The sequence below is a fragment of the Lipophrys pholis genome, assembly GCF_963383615.2.
Source record: "Lipophrys pholis genome assembly, chromosome: 15".
NCBI lineage: Eukaryota > Metazoa > Chordata > Actinopteri > Blenniiformes > Blenniidae > Lipophrys > Lipophrys pholis.
In genome coordinates, this window is record NC_137642.1 from 8,338,367 (window position 1) to 8,357,073 (window position 18,707).

The window sequence follows — 18,707 nt, forward strand, 5'->3', positions numbered from 1 at the left end:
ACCTGAACTGTAATTGCAACACATAGATCTCCCACTTTTAAATGAGACTGCCCTCATTTATCAGGAAAATAATCATCGGCCGGGATAATTATCAGACATACAAATATAAACACCTTTAGAAGTTCCGATGTGAGGGCCTGCTTGCCTCTTAAGTTGATACAGTCATGTGACCTGACCAGTGCCCTAGTTGAACACCTCTTAGATGTTTATGCATATATGGACGCTAATCTCTGTCAGGACTGTGGGATTTGGGAATATTTTGTTTAACGGAGATCAAAGTAGCTGGCTTGGATAAGTAAAAACCCTCCAAACACATCAAACAGAGAGCAATGCATCCTGAATCCCACGCCCATAGTAGCCAATCAAGCCATGCACACCTCTTTTCCTTTGTAAAGAGAGAAGGATTCTCGGTATGGGTCTCCCTCCATCAGCATCTCACGCAGCTCGCCCCCCACAGAGACCAGGGGTTGTTTAGGCTTACGGACTATCAAGGAGAGCCACTGCGCCCAATCTGTATGTCTCTCATGCCCGGCTAACACGATGCTTGCATTGAGGAACAGAGAGATACTGTGTTAAGAGATCAAAGCAGCAGCAGCGAGATTTAGACTCGCAGCCTGTCAGTCAAGATGGCGAGACAAAGCACAAGAAGACAGAAATGCTTACACACACACATAGCCTCCCGCTCGCTGGCTGGCTTTTTCTCCGTGGTGAGCCTGCGAGGGGTGAGGCAGTACTGTCAGATGGCTCAGGGGCTACTCATTTGTAGACATCCACAGCGCGGCATGAACACCTAAACTCTCACACAAAAGGAGGACACACGCAGACATTTACAAGCTCCAGACACGGGCCTGCGCGGATAAGAGGTCGCCTGTAGCCTGTATATTGGCCTATGGAGGAATGTTCTGTGCTCTCAGCATTTTTCCTCATCCAGAAGATGAATAGAGCTATTTTACAGACAGGGGAGAGACAAAACAATGCCGTGTGATTGGTTAGTCGAGGTAGGAGCTTCATGTCTTGTTGATCAAAGAAGCCCTTTTCTTTTTTGTCAAGTTTGCACTATATCTTAAGTACTTTTTGTGGAGCATAAAGGAGCAACAACAACAACAAAAAAAAGTGCAACAGGACATCCTGCTGCAAAGAATGACCCTTGTTCGTGTCTTCTTTTTGGTGTGGTAGACTTGCCCTGCATTGTGCAAGTGTTCTACCAAAATCTTTGTCCTTTTCACCTGGTCTGACAGGAAGAAGCATTTCCTTTTTTCAAGTCCTTCCTGAAAATTACCTCCCATTAATGAAATTCCTGTTAGGATATCACTAGGAAATACACTCTTATATCCTAAATTTGGATCAAAGACCAGATTGGGGGAAAAAGAAAAAAAGAAAAAGCAAATGAGTGTTAGGTGTTATTTACTTAACAAAATAAATAAATACAAAATATTACTTGCTGGACTGGTTATTAATAGGGAAAACAAACAAACAACAAATGATGCGTTATCAGTGTTTAGATTTACAGAGAACACCCGCATCTCTAACTACAATGAGAAAGACACAACACCATCTGGTGGCTGTTGACAGTAACATTTTATTTCAGACTGAACCGACCTCAGCCGCATGGAAAATTAACACAGTGAAAATTATTTATTTGGAGAAATATACAAATTTATAAACATCCATCCATCATCTATACAATTTCAATTCAGGATTGAACGTTCTGATGGACCCCTGTGATGGGGTAAACATCATAGGCTCAACACAAACACTAAGTCACAAACATATGGTTGCCAACTAACCTCCAATGCATGTTTTTGCACAATTAATTCATTGCTTAAACCACTCCGTAACCATTTTACAGGCATTTTAAAAGATATTTTATGAAAAGTGAAACACAAATTGGGAGAGCATCAATAAGCAGTTCACATAAGTCTGCAGAATGTCAATAAAAACCAGAACAGATTACAAATAATGTCAGAAAAAAAAAATGCAACCTTGAACTGCACTTTTTATTTGAGGCAGCATGGATGAGTTAGGTCTTATTTCAGGAGCAAACTTGTGCTTCAGGTTGGTGCCTCGACACAAAAAACCCAGACGGCAGTCAAAGCGCAGCCCATGAGTCACCGGAGAGGCAGACAACAAAAGTTCATGGGAGGTGTATAGATCCAAAAGATAGAGCATGTTCTCACGATGCCTTTCAACGTCCCACACTGAGGTGGTCTGGTTTCATCTTCAGTTTGTACTGCTCTCAGAGGCCTGAAGAAGAAATAAATACACACGTGAGTGAATCAATGGTATGAATCACTGTTTAGTCATCAGAAATTACACAATATGTTAGAAAACAAAAAAATTTTATTTGCAGATGACAAATACAGTGTCTATTGGATCCCATTAATACACCACTCGTTAGGGATATTTGGCTTTTATGGAAAACTGAAAAAATGACGTTATATCATTAAAATAGAGTATTTAAGTACAAACAAGCAGTGGTGATTTCCTCATCTCAAACAATTTATTGAAACAAAAGCCAACAACGAGTGGAGGGTATACTACCTCAACTACAAATGTCCACGTCTCAAGAACTCGACCTTGAGCATGAACTACAGCTTGACAACGTCTCATGTTGTTCACAAGTGGACTTATTGTCTGCTTCAAGGGCGGCCCTCCGGCCGTCGAGGTTCTTTGGTACAGAGTTACGAGCCTCTACACAGCAACTCAGCTGATCCCAGAGGTTTTCTATGGATTAGGGTCTGGAAAAAGTAGACTCCGCTCTATCTGAGGTTCTCCAGTCTCTTGCAGCCATTCTCTAATGATGCCACCTCCATGAGCTGGAGCATTGTCATCCATGAAGATGAAATTCGGCCTGTTTTGTTCCGGCAGGGGCACAATGACTAGATTAATGATGTTATTCATGAGTATGAGCTTGTCACTGGACCGTTCACAAAGTGAATTGCAGTTCTCTATTGACTACCAAAGGCTCGTCTGATGACAACAGCTGCTGGAGCATAGTGCTCTCACTGACGTCTCCATCGTTTCTGCTCAAAGTGAATGAACTTTCATCAGAGAACAGCACTGAGGCCCACAGGTCCCTCATCCAGCATAAACGCTTCTTGATCCATGAAAGACCATAAGCCTGTGCCTGGTGGTGTGGTCAGGTACCAAAGTACCAAAGCCCCTGTACCAAAGTAAAGGTTATAGTGCATTTGAGGTTAATTCTGAAATTTCACCCAAAAATATGAATACCCCTAACTTCCCTAACTTTGTGTGAGTATTGTAATATCTTTGTGGCAACATTTATCTTTTATTCCACAAAAACGGAAGCCACTGTCTACGTTAATTAATAAGCACAATAAAGACAACTCCGGTGTAAAAATGTGAAACAGATGCGCAAAAGGACAAGTAGCACAGCAAGTGGGTTCAAACCACTTTCTAAGTGGAGCTTCCACCATTTTATCCTTGTCCTGCAAGGGTTTTCTTGAATTACAAAGACCTGTTGTTCTCCCGCTTGCAACTACAAGGTGGTATTGATCTGTGAGCAATTGGCTGTCCCTCTTTGTTTGCTCTTTGCCTTCAACCTGTCGACGGTGGCACAGCCCCTTCGACCCCAGTCTACATTAAAGTGAGTAAATAGAACCGATGGGTGTTAAAAGTGAAAACAAACAAAAGACAATGAGCAGATTCCAAAGCACACTTAACAAAACTTTTCCAATGTACTTTTGAGATGGATTACTACTGTGTGGCGGCAGTTTAATGTAGTCATGAAGGATGACTGGGAGGTTCCGTGCATGAAAAGTCAATGCAGACGTATTTAATAATTTGATCCTCCTATCCACATCTGTAAATACAGTCTTGATTACCTCCCCACAAATATAATCAGTTCAATGTGATTTACAGTAATTATTAATATCCTTGTGAAGTCTTCATATATTGGCATGGATTTGTAGTTACGTCTTCTCATTTTTCTTCCCCTGATTCAACATAACAAAATTCCCTGCAAACTGTTTTCAGTATGTTTACAATACAGACGTTTGGCTTCATGTTGTTTTTTTTTATAAACAAATCCAATTCTTCTCTGCTGGCTCCCTTTTCAGTTTTCACAACCAAAATCTAATAAAAAAAAAAACTCTCAGTATTGAGGCATCAGGGCACTATCTCCCGGTTGTAATCACTTTATGTGAGATTTCTGTAAAAGGAGATTCTCTACTGTACCTTCAGAGACTCTGAGGTTTTCCTCAGCTCCTTGATGACTGCAGACAGGGCCTCTGGGTTGATGCCCTGCTCACAGAGTCTCACACATATCGACAGAGACTCCATGTCCAAACCAGTGTTCAGAAGCCTGGAGATCTCCAGCAGCACTGTTTAAGAAATACAGCTTTAATATATATCAGTGTCAACGCTGCAACTGATAACTGCAGATCTTGAGCAACAAAGCAGTTCAATTCTGTGGTTAGCAAACACGACCATCTATTTCCAGCTGGAATTGAACAAATAAGTTAAACATGTGTTTTCAGTAAATATTTACCCTCCATAGTTTCCCGGACTGCGTTCAGGTTTACATTAGCCGCACTCGCCATAGTGATGGATGAAAACAGTTAGCCAAAGCTCGCTAGTTGATTCACAAAAACAGTCTCAGACGCGACTCAAGGTGACTAACTTTATCACAGCGGTTGAAGCAAAGTCAAGCGTTCTGTATTCGCTACATATGGGAAGTTACAAAAAAGACTTAGAATCATCAGTACATTAGCATTAGCTGCTAGATACAAAGCTAGCAGAGGAGAGTATTAACGGAAGTGACGACATGAATTCTTTTGATTGGCCGTCCGCAACTTCCTGCCGCGTCCCTATTGGCGGACACTTCGCGTAGTCAAAATTGAAATAAACGTTTGTGCGCATTGCTTTTTGCTGACTCTTTAATGATCGTTTTAAATTTCGAGTACACAGATCTGCTGCATTGACCGATGTAAGTACCAACGGGTATATATTTTCATGTTCAAAGCGCGTATCATCGTTTTAGTAACAATGTTTGGACCGTGCGTGATGCGACGCCGTAACCGATGGCTCGAAATGAAATCCGACTGTTGTTTTAGTGAATTTGGTAACGCTTGAAATGTGATTTTCATGCGTATTCACTGGGATTCTTTTTTTAATGTTTCTTTTTTAGCTAAACATGGGGGATCAAGTTGAGTTCCAGATCACACCAGAGACTCCAGGAAGGCCCTCCATTAGAAACCCATTTGAAAGTCCCAATGACTACCACAATCTCCGGGAACCGCTGGTACCATCTCCTTCTGTCTTCAAGTCCAAGCCCGTTAAAACTGTAAGTCGAGACACACTTTTTTATGTTGTTCTTTATCTCAATATCTTGTCACGGATCATGGATTTGTTACTGTTAGACTTTAGTATCCAAGGAAGCAAGCATCACCCCCTGTTAGACAACCCAACAATACAAAGCTCCATAAAGTAGTGTATCCACCTAAACATATCACTGAAAGGGCCTCAAAACAGACTTTAATATGACTGACAAAGGAATACAAACAATCCAATTCAAAAGAAAAAGTGAAGATATGATTAAGATGATTATTGAAAGTCACCATATAGCCAAAAAATCACTTTATCCAACTTTCAGTGTGCTGGATCTTGTCCCAGCTGATGATGCAACACGTGATAATAGAATCTGGACAGTTCATCAGAGAGCAGAGGTGTAGTCACACAGATCTACATTCACATCCATAGCAATTTACAGTCACCAATGAATGTTTTTGTACTGTGGGAGTAACCTGGAGTACCCATGCACACACAGGGAGAACATAACTCCATGCTTAAATTTACAGCTAGCATCAGTTGAATATACGACAAAACCATAATCAGCTATTAGTACTTGAATGCACATGGTCCACTCCTCTGGCCTCTTTCACAACGTGCGCCCTGTGCATGCCTGTTTTGAGCAAATGTGAAGCCTGAGCCTCTGAGTTTGGTCACCACTATAACTAAAGTGGCTATAAACTCCACTGGGACACATCTTTCATGAGTGGTCTTACAGTATACACACACTGTATACTCCATATCTCCTAAAATTTCCTGTTTCTGTGGAAATTGTCCATCCATCCACAATTGTCCTATACTAATTTTCTCTTCTCACTCCTTCAAAGACTCCTCCTAAATTTAACTGGTCTATTGATGAAATGGCCAGTCTTCTACCAGTACACATTGACCCAGAGGACATCCAGCGACAGTCTTTCTACCTCAGCCAGACAAGGTAGGTACTGATGGGAAAAGCATTGTGTTTTTTTTCTTAAACAAGACTATTTATCTGTTTTTAATCTGTGGATTGATTCAAAGATTGCAGAGAATTGGGTGAATCAGTTTCTGTCTTCTATATTTCAGGATGGATTCTGACATTGAGGAAAAACGTCAGAATGCCATCGAGCAGGTATGGCATTATAATCAAATTCATCATCTTTTTTGCATTATAATTGAAATTCTATCATAATAGCATTTTTTTCATTCTCATCATGTCCTCCTCTGTCACCCAAATAAGTTTTTCACCAAAGGAACTATTGTTCCATCTCCCTGGGCCCCACCAGGCCGCAAAAGCATACAAACGTATAAGAAAAGTGAGTTACGTTTTCTGTCCCTGTTGCTTTTTACTGACTATATATTTGAACATTTGTTTGTAATCATTTTGTTTTAAATTTGTTCTATAGAGTTATGAATGACTTTGTGTTTGTTCCTTTATCCCCTCCTGGGATTTATAGCTTCTTTGTCAGCGATGATTGAAGAACCAGAAAAGATCTCAGGTAGATGAGCTTTTTCTAACATTACTTTCTCAAATTTGTTAAGCAGGAACTAACTTTTTACTTTTTTTTTTTGCTTTGTTTAATTTTCAGTTTCATGCCAGACAACCCTTTCACTGCCTTTGGAATTTGATCTGGAGAAAGTACTTGGTAAGTGTCTGAATCAAAGTTACATATGCATCCGTCTATCTTCTATATTGATTTCTTCAACTCGAGCTCAAGACGCACCGGAGCCAATCCCAACCGACTGTGGCAAACACAGCAACAGACAACTTCATTCTCATTAACTTATATACTTCTTTTGTTCTCTTTCTCAGGAGATTATTACCGTTATGAAGAAGCGTGTGATGCTGTGATGGAGAGTCTCAGTTCCTCCTCACTGAGGCGAAAGCTCTTCCTTGATGGTCAGGGCAGTTACAGCAGCTGTGACAGTTCCAGTCCATCGAGCCCTGAGAGGGGCAGTTTGGAGCAGGAGCGGTCCTCTTTCCACAAAAGAGACAAAGCTGTTGGAGAGGTTGCCGGTTCCCAGGAAAGTGTTTTATCATCCATCTTTTCTTCCCCATTGCCCTGTGGCATCTCGGCTCAGACTCCATCCACGGTGAGTTGAGAAGTTACACAAATGATAATTTTGCTGAAAAGCAGTATTTGAAATTTTACTTGCTCGGCCAGATGCATTGCAGCATGCAGCCAACACTTCTATCTGATGTGATTTTTACAATTCTTTTTCAAGCCAAAATGACATGACTATCTCATAATGATTTACATTTTTACCACAGGGCCAGTTCTCCTCCAGTCCCATCCAAAATGGCCGCTTTCGAGACTGCAGCCTCGGCAGCATGAGTAGTCCTGTGTTTCCTGATCGGTCATCTCCAGCAGGTCTAGGCTCCCCTACAATCTCTCCGATTCTTGCCCATGCACACACTCCCAACAACTCAGGTAGACTATTTGTTTTCTACGAATATGAGCCAAATATAGATGTATGAGATAAGGACTAATGTCTTGTGTACTTTTCTGTTTCCAGCTGAGAAGAAGCTGCAAAGCAACTTGACCCCACTCGGTGTTCCTCTGGAGACAGGTGGTTCCTGCAATGAGAGCCCCTTTGTCGAAGGCTGCTCTCCCATTCGGAGCTGCTCCCCGCTCCAGCTCCATTGTCACAATTATACCCAGTACGCCTCTAGATCCAAACTCAGATCCCGAATCCACTCCTGGGCTTCACCTCCCCTCCCCACTGCAGTCCCCATCCGAAAGCTTCCGGAGAATATAGAGACTGATGACCACTTTCTTTCATTCTCCACCTCCCCTCTCCATCCTATGGAACTAGATGCATTGTCACCCCTGGCCCGGGGCAGTCATTCTGCGGATGCTGAAAGAGTTAGTCCGACTGCTACAGAACCTTTTATAATGGATGTGGAGAAAGAGGCGGAAACAAAAGGGAAGTTGGGAGATGAGGAAGAGGAAGATGGAAGACCACTAGGGCAGCTTACCAGCTCTCGTATGGGCAACATGTCGGCAACAGAAAGCTCTCAGATGTTTGTGTCTCTTCTCGTAGAAGGAAGCAGCATACGATGCGATTCCAGCATGCAGGTATGTGAGCGAACCTGTCACCTTTCAGTGTACATGAATAATCTGGTTTATTATTAAGTGTGTCTAATGGACTGTTTGTGTGTGTTCAGGTGGACAGTGGCTACAACACTACCTCAGCAGGAACTGCCAGTCTTATCGACGGCCTCGGCTCAGACTGCCACGGCAAAGAGTCGTTCAGTTCCAACCTCATTGAAGACACTTTCCAAGTTCCTCGACACACTAAAGTGAAGGTACATTTGAATCTACACGGATTCACAGGCTATGTTTTGTCTGCAAAAATTAGTGGTCGAGAAGGTTTTGTCACAAGACGGTTGAGGTATGAATCTTACTGGTGACAGAACATTGCTCTTGATCCCGAAATGCTACCTGGGCATCATCCGGTGGTTTTCCTCCCACACTTACCAATCAAAAGCAAAATGATGTCACCATATTTGATCCAATGCACTAAACACAATAACTTAACAATAACTTAAGAGTATCATTTTAGCAAATCCTTGTACTGTGCTGTAGTATTTATATTAAGACCAAGTTCAAAAATCATGAAACAAGTCATAAAATGTCCTTCAATACCACCGCTTGGTAGACATTTAGAATATTTCAGGGAATTTTTATTTCTTTACTGTCATTGAAAGTAACTTTTTTTTCTTCTCCCCAGGTATTTTATCCTCATCACTGAGCCACCTGGTTTATCCATCCAATAGGATTCCTCCTGGAGTTGAAGCTTGCAGTGATTTTTTTTTTTATTTTTTATATTATTTTCCCCCTCCCCCTGCAATCAAATATAAATTTTATTCTACGATTGAAGGATTCATGACAAATGGGTTAAACAAAGGTATCAACTGTTAAAGGTGTGAAGGGATTTGAGGGGAGTTCACAGATGATGATTTAGCATCAAGTTGTTCAACTCGTGTTTATCAACAAGAAGTCGAGTCAACAGACAATCTTCTCCCCATTGAAACGCACTTGAAATTTTATTTCAAGAATCGGCCGCGATACTGACATTTTTAAAAGGGGAAGAGAGAGAATATTGGTTCTTGAGCAAGCACGAATGCTGTATTGATGCTAATCATAATTTCAGCGTTATTTGGTGCCAACACCGACTACTTGGTGATTCTGTACTGTATTGTTTAATTAAATTCACCTCATGTTATTTGTACACTTTTTCTATCATAGAATACTGTTGCATTGTTGAAAGTTCAGGGTACAGGTGGATCTTATCAGATTTTAGAATATTTATTCCACAATAAGATGCACTGAATACCACTTAAGAATTTCATGCTGAATGAGCCGTTTCTTCACCACCTTGTTGTACCTAAAATCAAAGTTGTTGCATTAACGTATCATGAATCCTTTGTTGCACAGTACTGACTATTTTGTCAATTTGACTTGATAAAGAAATAAGACAATGTTGTGATAGTTGAGGTGTCATTGTGCTCGGGGCCGGATACAACTTGGGACACTTCCATCAGAACAAACCACACTTCAATTAAATGCTTATTTTTTTTACCCATGAGAGGAAAAGAGTACCTGTACAGGTATGACCCAAAGCCCAGACCATCATACCACCATGGAACTCATACTCAATGAGTCAATATATATATTTTTTATTATTCAGAAAAACACCCAAAACAGGTTGATAAAAGAAATGTTTTAATGACTGAGGTCCAGAATCCTTGTATTTGGCAAGATTTGGTAATTCCACAGAGCAGAACACTATGTTTAAAAAAAAAAATTAAAAAGTACTGTGGTACAAGGTGAATTGACCCTACTGTGACAAACAGGCACGCTTTAAATCTATTGACATCCAATATAGAGAAAAGTCCTGTCAGGGTGATTTACTGCACTTCTTTACATCAACGGTCCAGTTTTGGTTTCTTGGCCTGTGGTTCTACATCTGGCAGTGGAACACTCACACCAGGAATCTGGGGAAAAAATATAAATTGTATACACACAAAATGCCAACAATGGATTCACAAAAAGAGAATTCAAGCAAATGTACACTCAGAACTTGCTATACTTCCGTTTTTCCCTTAACTCCCAAACAATTAAATGAACAGACAAAATGTTGGAAAGTTGTTTGGCACATCCTTACCACAGGTTCAGTCAGAGCCATGCGGATCTTCTGGTGCTGAATGTTTGAAGCGTCGAGGCTGATGGTGACCTTCACTTTGTCAAATATGTGAAACGTGTGTTGCTCCACGGTGAGAGTAGGACCCTACACATGCAGAGGATACATTTTAGATATATTTATGAATCAACTTCAGCTGCTAAGAATTAGACTATGAGGGGGGGTTATAAAAGTGTCTGTACCTCTTCATCAAAAACAATATTTGGAGCAACTTTGTCTTTGGTGTCAAAGAAGACCGTTCCCTCCAGTCCAAACTTGGGAATGAGAACGATGATGGCGTTCTTCCTCACAAACAGAACAAATCCATCTTCATTTAAGATGCCCCGACTCTTGAAGAACAACTGGAAAGACATAATTCGTATTAATGTGTGCGTGACGGTTAATCATTACCACTTCAACATGGCCGCCGGTGCGTTCCCATGTGCTCACCTGCGTGTGGAAGGCCACGGACGACCTCTGCGCATACTGAGCCATTTTGTGTCTGTAGTTGAGGTTGTTGCAGAGAGCCGACTGCTTGTGTTTGTCCATCAAATCTGAGTAGGTGCTGTCTGCGCCGATGGCGACAGCCAGCAGGCGGTGCACTATAATGTCTGCATACCTGCAAACGTGAGCACGGAAACAAGACGGCGGAGGTGAGGACGTCAGCAAGTACAAACGGTGTGACAGTCTTCACAACCAGCCGCGCAGGAGTTCCTCTCTCACCTCCTGATGGGCGATGTGAAGTGTGTATAAATGGGCGAAGCCAGGCCGTAATGGTGGAAGTCGCTGTCCATGCCAGAACAGAAGTAGACGGCCTGCATCATGCAGCGAGTGGCCAGGATGCGCAGGAGCGTGTTGAAGTACGGGAAGCTGTCCACTTTGGCTCCGTCGAGAGAGTCTGCCAGCGCCTTCGCCGAGTCTGTGTGGATCTCCACGTTCTGACGATAGATGGAAAGAAAATCTTTACATTTTGATATATTTTCTATGACAAAAAAAGTACAAACTTGAGCATTGACTCGACGTCTGGAAGCAAACATATTCAAATGCGACCCTTAGACTCAGTCCAAATTGAGACGATCCTGATCATTTACCACAGCAGTCTTCTTTTGTCACAAAGCAAATAAATTAAATGAGCCAAAGACAAAAAGCGTAGCATTTATTATTTTTTTTCTGTCCACTCACCTTGGATTTTGCAGCCTTCAGCAGAATGTCATAGTTGGATGGAGGCGGCGCTGGATGTTTCCTCAGTAGAGCGCACTCTGAAAATTCATCATAAATCTTCTGGGCAACGGAAATATTGGCCAGCAACATGAACTCCTCAACCATGGAATTTGTCTCCCTGGTGAATAAGAGATGAGTCTGTTTATATACATGTGAAACTTGACGTGAACTATGAAGACACTGAGAGGAGCTCTGCGGGAAGCACCTCAGTGGAAATGGACTTACATGAGTTCTTTGGTCTGGAGTTCGATGGGGTCGTGAGTTTCACTGTCCATGTGGAATCGGACCTCCAAGGAGGACAGCGTCAGTGCCCTAAGTGGTAGTAAACACGACACAAAACAATTCATGATGACGCCATGGTGAGAAGAAAAGGGTTGTCAAACAGCCCAGCAGGGACAGCTTGGTATAAGATAAAACTAATATATAAATCTGGTTTAAAGATGGACATCTGCAGAGGAAAAACGAGATAAAAACTGCGGTAATATGTTTGTCTTTTTGTTGTGTCGAAGCTCTTCTAATGGATTTCCCATTACCCTTTCTCTATCCTCTGCTTCTTGAGGACTTTGGCCAGTTTGTTAAGACCCCGCAAGCTCGTTGTGATGTCGTCGTTCATGCTGGTGTCATCGATCTTCATCTGAGCCTCAGCGTAGGTGAGAGAAGCCTGAACAAGACGGCAAAGCATGAACACAAACCTTCCCAACCAAAGCAGGAGGCTGTTTTGTTTCGAGGGAGTTGTTACATGCACTTCCAAAAAAAAAAAAAAAGTAAGTATACCTTGGAGTTGATGACGCTCTTTGTGAATCTGGTCTTTAGAATCTCTGCCTTGTGGTTCATTTCCCAAATGCATGAGAAAGCCAGCCTGGAAATAGATTAAAGATTAATTCACATGAATCCGCTGACAAACAGCCCAAGCACATTCGGCTCTCATCAGCAGGTCCTGAAGAAAAGAAAGTTATAGATTTTGTTCGGGCTAATGCTCAAGTATGGAAGACCACCTGCTTAGTCAATGGAGTTGATATAATGGATATATATATGTGTGTGTGTGTGTGAGTGTTCCTCACCTCTCTACATTGGAACGCAGAGAACAAAGGTTGGAGCTGAGCAGCTCAGGCACCATGTCTATCCTCTGTCAAACACAGAATTAAACAGAACATTTCATATTAAATCTAAATATCTTGATTAGAAAACCCTCTAAACCCTTATTACGCTCACTTGAATTATTTCAAAGATGTCAAAGCAGATACAAATATAAAATTTGAATCCAATAACTCAACAGTTAAAAGCATGCAACACATGCTGTGCAGGATCTTCAGTTCAAACGCTAAGCTGCAGATCTTCTGCACATCGTCCCCATCTTTGTCTAAATTGCGAGTTCATAGTTTGTCTTGAGGTTCAGATCGTTTAAAAGATGAAAACATGGAAGTCTGATGTTCTTACCTTGCCACACAAGTACACAGTGGTGCCCCGATTGGCTGCCTCTTTGTCCATGGCGTTGCCAGGTCTGATGAAGTGGCTGACGTCGGCGATGTGGACGCCCACCTGCAGCAAGCAAGTAGGAGGCAAAGAGACTCCTGTGTAAATACAAACTAGGAATGCATGACTATATTGGCACAACACCGGTAAGTACTGATAAACACGCAGCTGGTCGTATGCCGATTTATTTATTTGACGTTTTAGAAACTGATAAAAAAAGTTGGCGTTTGCAATGAGGAGGATTTAAAACCAGCGTGTGAAAATCCAACCAGGCTCTCTTCCCAGTTCTGGTCCATGTATCATGCAAATACCACAGTGAGCCCTGTACAAGTGTTGCCATTAGGTTACATTTATATTGTCAAACATTGCAGAACCACATGGGCTCCTGTTCTTGAAAAAGATTAACTTAATGCAGGAGGCTGTGAATCACCAATTCAGATTTATTCACTTCGGTATCGGGACTATTTCCTGTTCTGTAAAGCTGTAATGTATACGTTCTTTACCCCTGCCACCAGAAATGGTTAACAACTACCAAGCATTTCACACTTTAATTATTGTCAAAAATGTTCAAAGAATAATAAAGGGTTGACAAAAGCATCATCATTTAATTGTGATCTAATAGGCAGTATCAAGTACAAAATTGTATCAGATATCAGCACAACTCCAATACAAACAAAGACATTCCAACTTATTTGAATAGTTACAATACTTGGTGTCTACCTCAAGGTTCCCATTTTCCAGCTCTCTACAGTGCAGCGCATCGTCGATATCTGTACATCCTGGAGGATCCACGCTGCACACGGTCAGATGTCTCAGGTCCAGCCTCTTGGCCATGTCCTGCACCGAGCACACACACACACATTTAGACACAGAACAACAAAGGAAAGTACAAGGAAAAGTATGCATTGGAAAAACAAATACCTCTGGAGTGATGGCCCACGGCATCTTCGGAAGACAACTGAGAACAGCTTGAGAGAAATCCTGATGTGGAACGTCATGCTCCAGCAGCAGCACCTCCTCCTCCGTCTCCTTCTCTCCCGCACTTCCCAGACTGCGCACAAAGTGACCCTGACGCAAAGGAGGGGAAAGAGTGACTTTCTTCTCTCCACACACTCGAATGTTTTTGCTCGTTAATGCGGCAAAAAAACTAATCATACTTATGTTTCAGACTTTGGCGAGTGAGCATGCGATGCCACCAAGTTCAAAGGTTTCGATAGCCTAAAAAGATCTAAACTCACATTTGGATATCTGGAGTCTTTCGGCCAGCCGTCGATGGCCACCATGATCCTCTGGCCTGCCAGTGTTTCCGACTGACGGGTCTCAATGCGAATGCGCGGGATTCGGCGGTCTGCGGGGGTGAAAAGGTGGCGGGTGGACTGAATGGGGGGAAAAAGAAGAAATGGGAAGGGTTAGAAGTGATGATGAAAGGAAAATAAATACTATCCCCAATATAAACGGAATGGTCTCTGGTTACCTCTTTGATTTGGGAAACATTGAGCATTCCACAGAACGGCCTCCAGCTCCTTTTGATGATCCCAACGACTTTCCCCGTGGGCTTCCGGACTGATTCAGCTGCCGACACGTTCAGCTGCTCAAACAAATGGGAGGTTACCTTACACACTATTTATACAAAGACCAAACTAAGGTTTCCAGACAGCTGGAAAATATCTGAGCACAACATGTCTTTTTCAGCCCAAATCTTTGCATTAACACAAAACCAAACCCTGGTGAAAAGACATTCTAGCCGAAGAGGACCAGCAAACACGTTCTCTAACTTTAAACAGACAACCGTCTACTCCTTTCAATACAGCAAAAACATTTACCGCTTTCTCCTCCTCCTCTTCAACGTTATCATCTTTTGCTGCCCCTTCATCCTGTAGCACAATGGAGGACGGTGCAACCCACTGATTGCGTGGCAGCAGCTGCACCGCCACAACATCCTGGTGCACGGCTCTATTGAGGTTCTGCAGACCCTGGAGGAGAACCTGGAACATAATGTAGTCCCAGTTAACATACAGGGATTCCTCCATTTGCAAACTTAAAATCCAACTCAGCAGGACATGTCTTGATTGGGAGGTCTTGTTGTCGTGATTTAAACCGTTCACACATACCTCTGTGCTGTCTTCTCCTTCTCCTTGGACAAAGACCGTAGCTTCCAGATAGTTGTCCCTGCTGGCCCTGAAGGAACCCTGGAGAAAGGAGCCGCTCTTAATTCCTGCTTGGATCCTGGAGAGATGGAGGTGCTCTGGATACAACACTTTACTGCTGGTGATCTCGCTCTGAGGAAGACAGAAAAAAAGAAAAAAAAAGTCACTGAATGATGTCCATATCTGAGATTATAAACAGAGCAAATCTGATGTTCAGAGAAAAAAAACTAAAAAACCACATTGTGATTACCTTGTCATCATTTGACAAAGCCAGACGATCCACGAGCTCGGGGTTCGCTATCAAACTCTTGATGTACTCTTCACCTGCAATGAGAAACATTGTGGTAAAATGGTCAGCCCATTCCATCCGAATGAAGCAGTTTCTCCACCAGAACATAAAAGTGTGTTGCCCTTTTTTTCATAAGAATCAGCATCATTACATTTGTACACCAGCAAGCCGCTCTCCTCCGCAGTCTCTTTGTTCCTCTGGTCATTAGTGAGAAGAACCACTTTGAGACCATCGGTGTCGGCTTCAAGCGGCTTCAGGTGCTGGCTGTACCACTTAGCTGACACACGGATGGCACGGTCGTTTCGGTCGTTGGCGCTCTCTCCTGGCTCACGCTCAATGAACGTTTCTCTAGATAATTCCCAGCATGAAAAAAAAAATGTTAACGTGTAAAACGGCGAGTGAAAAACAGTCAATCAAACGACCATAACATCATACAGTAATGTCAGGGATATAAGAGGTTTTCTTTTGTTCCTGATTAAATACAACCCTAAAAATTCGGTTATACACACACACACACACACACATATATATATATATATATATATATATATATATACTTTCAGGTCCTTGCATGAACATGGCATCAAAATTCTAGTGTCACATTTCATTTCATTTTAAGGCTTTAGTCTAGTTTCATTGACTTGTGGAATGCTGAGTTGGGCTCAGACAAAATGTTACTGTGCAGTCTTAAAAAATAACTATGGTATGCTGATTTATCGAATAGTTGAAATGATTTTGAAGACTTTGTTTGAGATTCTTTGGCTTTGATGTGTGTGCGAGCGACATATTTGAATCATTCAGCATTACAATGTTGTAGCTCATTCCTGATCACAGAGTAAGACATTGAACATTTGTCTTTGCTTTTTCAGTTCTCTGAAGCAAGAAGTGATCGATTATTAAATCTGCCTTAAATCAAAGGGAAGCTGTATGACAATCCGATGATGTATTTTGTTTCCCTTGCATTAATCTAAAGAAAATTATTGCCCCATTTAACTACAGGGTTATACAACTGCATCATCCGATATGCAATAAAGTTACTTCAACTCATTACTTGCATGTGTTTGGCATGCCTTACATACAGTATATCTGTTGTGTACCTGTGGTGTTCATTGGTAAAGGTGTAAAAGCGTTTCTCCTTTTCGTGGATGATGTCCTTAAGACGTTTATAGATGGGCGCGCTGCGATGTCGCACCTCCTGCAGCACAGTCTGCAGGATTATCACGTTGCGGATGACAGAATCCTCCAACACGTCGATCTGTGGGACAAATTAAAAACACAGAAGAAGCATTTATCATTTAAGCTCCACATCCATAGCGAATGATGAAGGTATGTGTCGTTTGTTTGTGACGTGTGTCATTAGGGTCTGAGCTCGAGCAGCGCTGGGAAAAATGCTATTGGAATGCAAAAGATTATTATTATTATCATTATTATCGTCATTACAATGTCTTCTGCCACTGTGTGAACTGGTGGATTTTAGACGGGCTAAACGTGCCAAAAACTTAATGAGAATTTGCACATACGTCAGATGTGGCAAACCTTTTTAAATTGTATGCTCATTGCACAAATGTCTGGCAAAACGGCTCCATAGCACCCCCTACATTGTTTTCACATTTGTAACATCGACTAGGAGCAACACCTTGAACACGTTTCACCAGTGGCGGACCTGGCTTGTTTTCCGCCGTGGGCAAACCGCAAAAAAAAAAAAAAAAAAAGCATATGAAAAGGATGCTCCTCCCTCCTCAAAGGCGAAATTTGTCCACAAGTTCAACCCTGACTTTTTCACTTTGGACTTTGCGAACAGACGTGGCGAGGCAGAGCCAGGGCCAGGAGCGAATGAAACAATGACGTCTTCAAAACCCAGGCGGCATCTCGAACCCAAACACCCAAAATTAGTTTCAATTAACTGAGAAAATCTTGTGTTGAACTCCTCCTATAGAGTAAATCCAAGAGACCTAAAATTTGGCCTGTATATACAAGAGTCCTGATGAGATAAAAAGGGGGTATCAAAATTCTTCCACAAAGGTCAAAGGGCGTGGCCATGGGGGGCCAGAGGGCTGCACAGGTACTGCAGTGTGCTGTATGCAGCAGACAGGCTGACAGGCCACCCTGCTGAGAAAGCTCACACCAAGTCATTACATACCAACAGTTACTTTAGCTAAGGGGAGTGGGGGATCTCTGTCCAGCACTGTGTGAACCACAGAATTTGACATTTTTGACACTTAAATGCAAAAACAGGCACCTCGTTCCAATGTTCGTGGGTATATGGCTTACACAGTTACAGCTTTAACTGAAAGGTTAGAAGTGAAAATCACAGACTGACATGAAACTAATCATATTAGAAATGAACACAGATTTACCTGATGCAGCACAACATTGGTGTCAGGGATCAGATAATGAGGATAGGAGCACAGATTGCTCTCAATACACGCGTCTCTCTGCAACACCGTGGACTCTTGTTTGCATTCAGAGCAAGCTTCACTTCCACACCAAATATCATCCCTCAGATAATGTTCCCGCACTACTTTCAACACCCCGCCCGACCGGGTCTTCTTCACGAAGGTTTTCGATTTCAACATGATGCATCAAATCCCCCAAAACTTGATTTATGAATGAAACTCGTCTAACACACACTGCAAGCGTTTAACAGCCCATGTGTGTACACTGTCCGGTGTTTCGGATTGATTGGTTTTTCTGTTAACTGGTGACCGACTTCCTATCGCGGCACATGTTGCTACCAGTAACGGCAGATGTTAAAAGCCCAACAGAAATCCGTAGCTGTCTTGGAGAATGCTGTTTTACACCAAAGTTTCGAAGTGTATTTTTTGTGAGTCTCTTTTTAACACCTGCTATCATTTGCAGCTACGACAGACAATGTAGGAAGTTGGTCACTAGTTAACATGGAAGCCAGTTAAGCCGAAACACTAGAATGGGCCGACCAAATATATTTAAAGGGTTTTGGGAGACTCACAAAAATTACATTTTTAGGTTTTATTAGTTAGACTCTTTTAGAGTTAGATTTTTGTGAAAGTATTCCATATGCTGATTATTAAAAAAACAAACTGGTGACGTCAAAAATGCATTATTTTGTGTAATTCCTTTTCTAT

At 42.0% G+C, this 18,707-nt stretch overlaps 3 protein-coding genes across 3 annotated transcripts; 1 reads left to right on the forward strand and 2 right to left on the reverse strand.

Annotated features, from left to right (window-relative positions):
* Positions 1–1,559: 1,559 nt before the first annotated feature.
* mzt1 (mitotic spindle organizing protein 1) lies at positions 1,560–4,802 on the reverse strand. Its single transcript, XM_080481605.1, has 3 exons — positions 4,511–4,802; positions 4,198–4,343; positions 1,560–2,244 (listed from the first exon to the last, which is right to left on the reverse strand). The coding sequence occupies exons 1-3, from the start codon at positions 4,560–4,562 to the stop codon at positions 2,221–2,223; spliced, it is 222 nt and encodes a 73-aa protein (XP_080337731.1). The 5' UTR covers positions 4,563–4,802; the 3' UTR covers positions 1,560–2,220.
* A 23-nt stretch (positions 4,803–4,825) lies between these two features.
* Positions 4,826–9,775, forward strand: bora (bora aurora kinase A activator). The gene is made up of 12 exons (XM_080481606.1): positions 4,826–4,948; positions 5,150–5,305; positions 6,138–6,244; positions 6,373–6,418; positions 6,527–6,602; positions 6,744–6,785; positions 6,876–6,932; positions 7,100–7,380; positions 7,559–7,718; positions 7,804–8,366; positions 8,456–8,596; positions 9,022–9,775. The coding sequence occupies exons 2-12, from the start codon at positions 5,156–5,158 to the stop codon at positions 9,040–9,042; spliced, it is 1,644 nt and encodes a 547-aa protein (XP_080337732.1). The 5' UTR covers positions 4,826–4,948; positions 5,150–5,155; the 3' UTR covers positions 9,043–9,775.
* Positions 9,776–9,995: 220 nt separating this feature from the next.
* On the reverse strand, positions 9,996–18,502 carry dis3 (DIS3 exosome endoribonuclease and 3'-5' exoribonuclease). Its single transcript, XM_080481607.1, has 21 exons — positions 17,961–18,502; positions 16,701–16,858; positions 15,755–15,951; positions 15,565–15,638; positions 15,279–15,446; positions 14,991–15,152; positions 14,642–14,755; positions 14,406–14,543; positions 14,089–14,235; positions 13,888–14,004; positions 13,132–13,233; positions 12,756–12,820; positions 12,469–12,553; positions 12,228–12,355; positions 11,920–12,006; positions 11,656–11,812; positions 11,197–11,411; positions 10,924–11,092; positions 10,677–10,835; positions 10,459–10,581; positions 9,996–10,288 (listed from the first exon to the last, which is right to left on the reverse strand). The coding sequence occupies exons 1-21, from the start codon at positions 18,177–18,179 to the stop codon at positions 10,220–10,222; spliced, it is 2,853 nt and encodes a 950-aa protein (XP_080337733.1). The 5' UTR covers positions 18,180–18,502; the 3' UTR covers positions 9,996–10,219.
* Between the last annotated feature and the right edge of the window lie 205 nt (positions 18,503–18,707).

Excerpts from the sequence above, each read along its gene's own strand:
- bora (XM_080481606.1), top strand. The coding sequence starts at position 5,156 with ATGGGGGATCAAGTTGAGTTCCAGATCACACCAGAGACTCCAGGAAGG. Across the intron at positions 6,419-6,526 it reads GTCAGAATGCCATCGAGCAG|TTTTTCACCAAAGGAACTAT; the intron begins GTATGGCATTAT and ends CACCCAAATAAG. Across the intron at positions 6,786-6,875 it reads AGAACCAGAAAAGATCTCAG|TTTCATGCCAGACAACCCTT; the intron begins GTAGATGAGCTT and ends TTTAATTTTCAG.
- dis3 (XM_080481607.1), bottom strand. The coding sequence starts at position 18,179 with ATGTTGAAATCGAAAACCTTCGTGAAGAAGACCCGGTCGGGCGGGGTG. Across the intron at positions 12,356-12,468 it reads AGAGCGTCATCAACTCCAAG|GCTTCTCTCACCTACGCTGA; the intron begins GTATACTTACTT and ends CGTCTTGTTCAG. Across the intron at positions 10,582-10,676 it reads ATATTGTTTTTGATGAAGAG|GGTCCTACTCTCACCGTGGA; the intron begins GTACAGACACTT and ends CTGCATGTGTAG.
- mzt1 (XM_080481605.1), bottom strand. The coding sequence starts at position 4,562 with ATGGCGAGTGCGGCTAATGTAAACCTGAACGCAGTCCGGGAAACTATG. Across the intron at positions 4,344-4,510 it reads AGTCCGGGAAACTATGGAGG|TGCTGCTGGAGATCTCCAGG; the intron begins GTAAATATTTAC and ends TTTCTTAAACAG. Across the intron at positions 2,245-4,197 it reads AAACCTCAGAGTCTCTGAAG|GCCTCTGAGAGCAGTACAAA; the intron begins GTACAGTAGAGA and ends TTTCTTCTTCAG.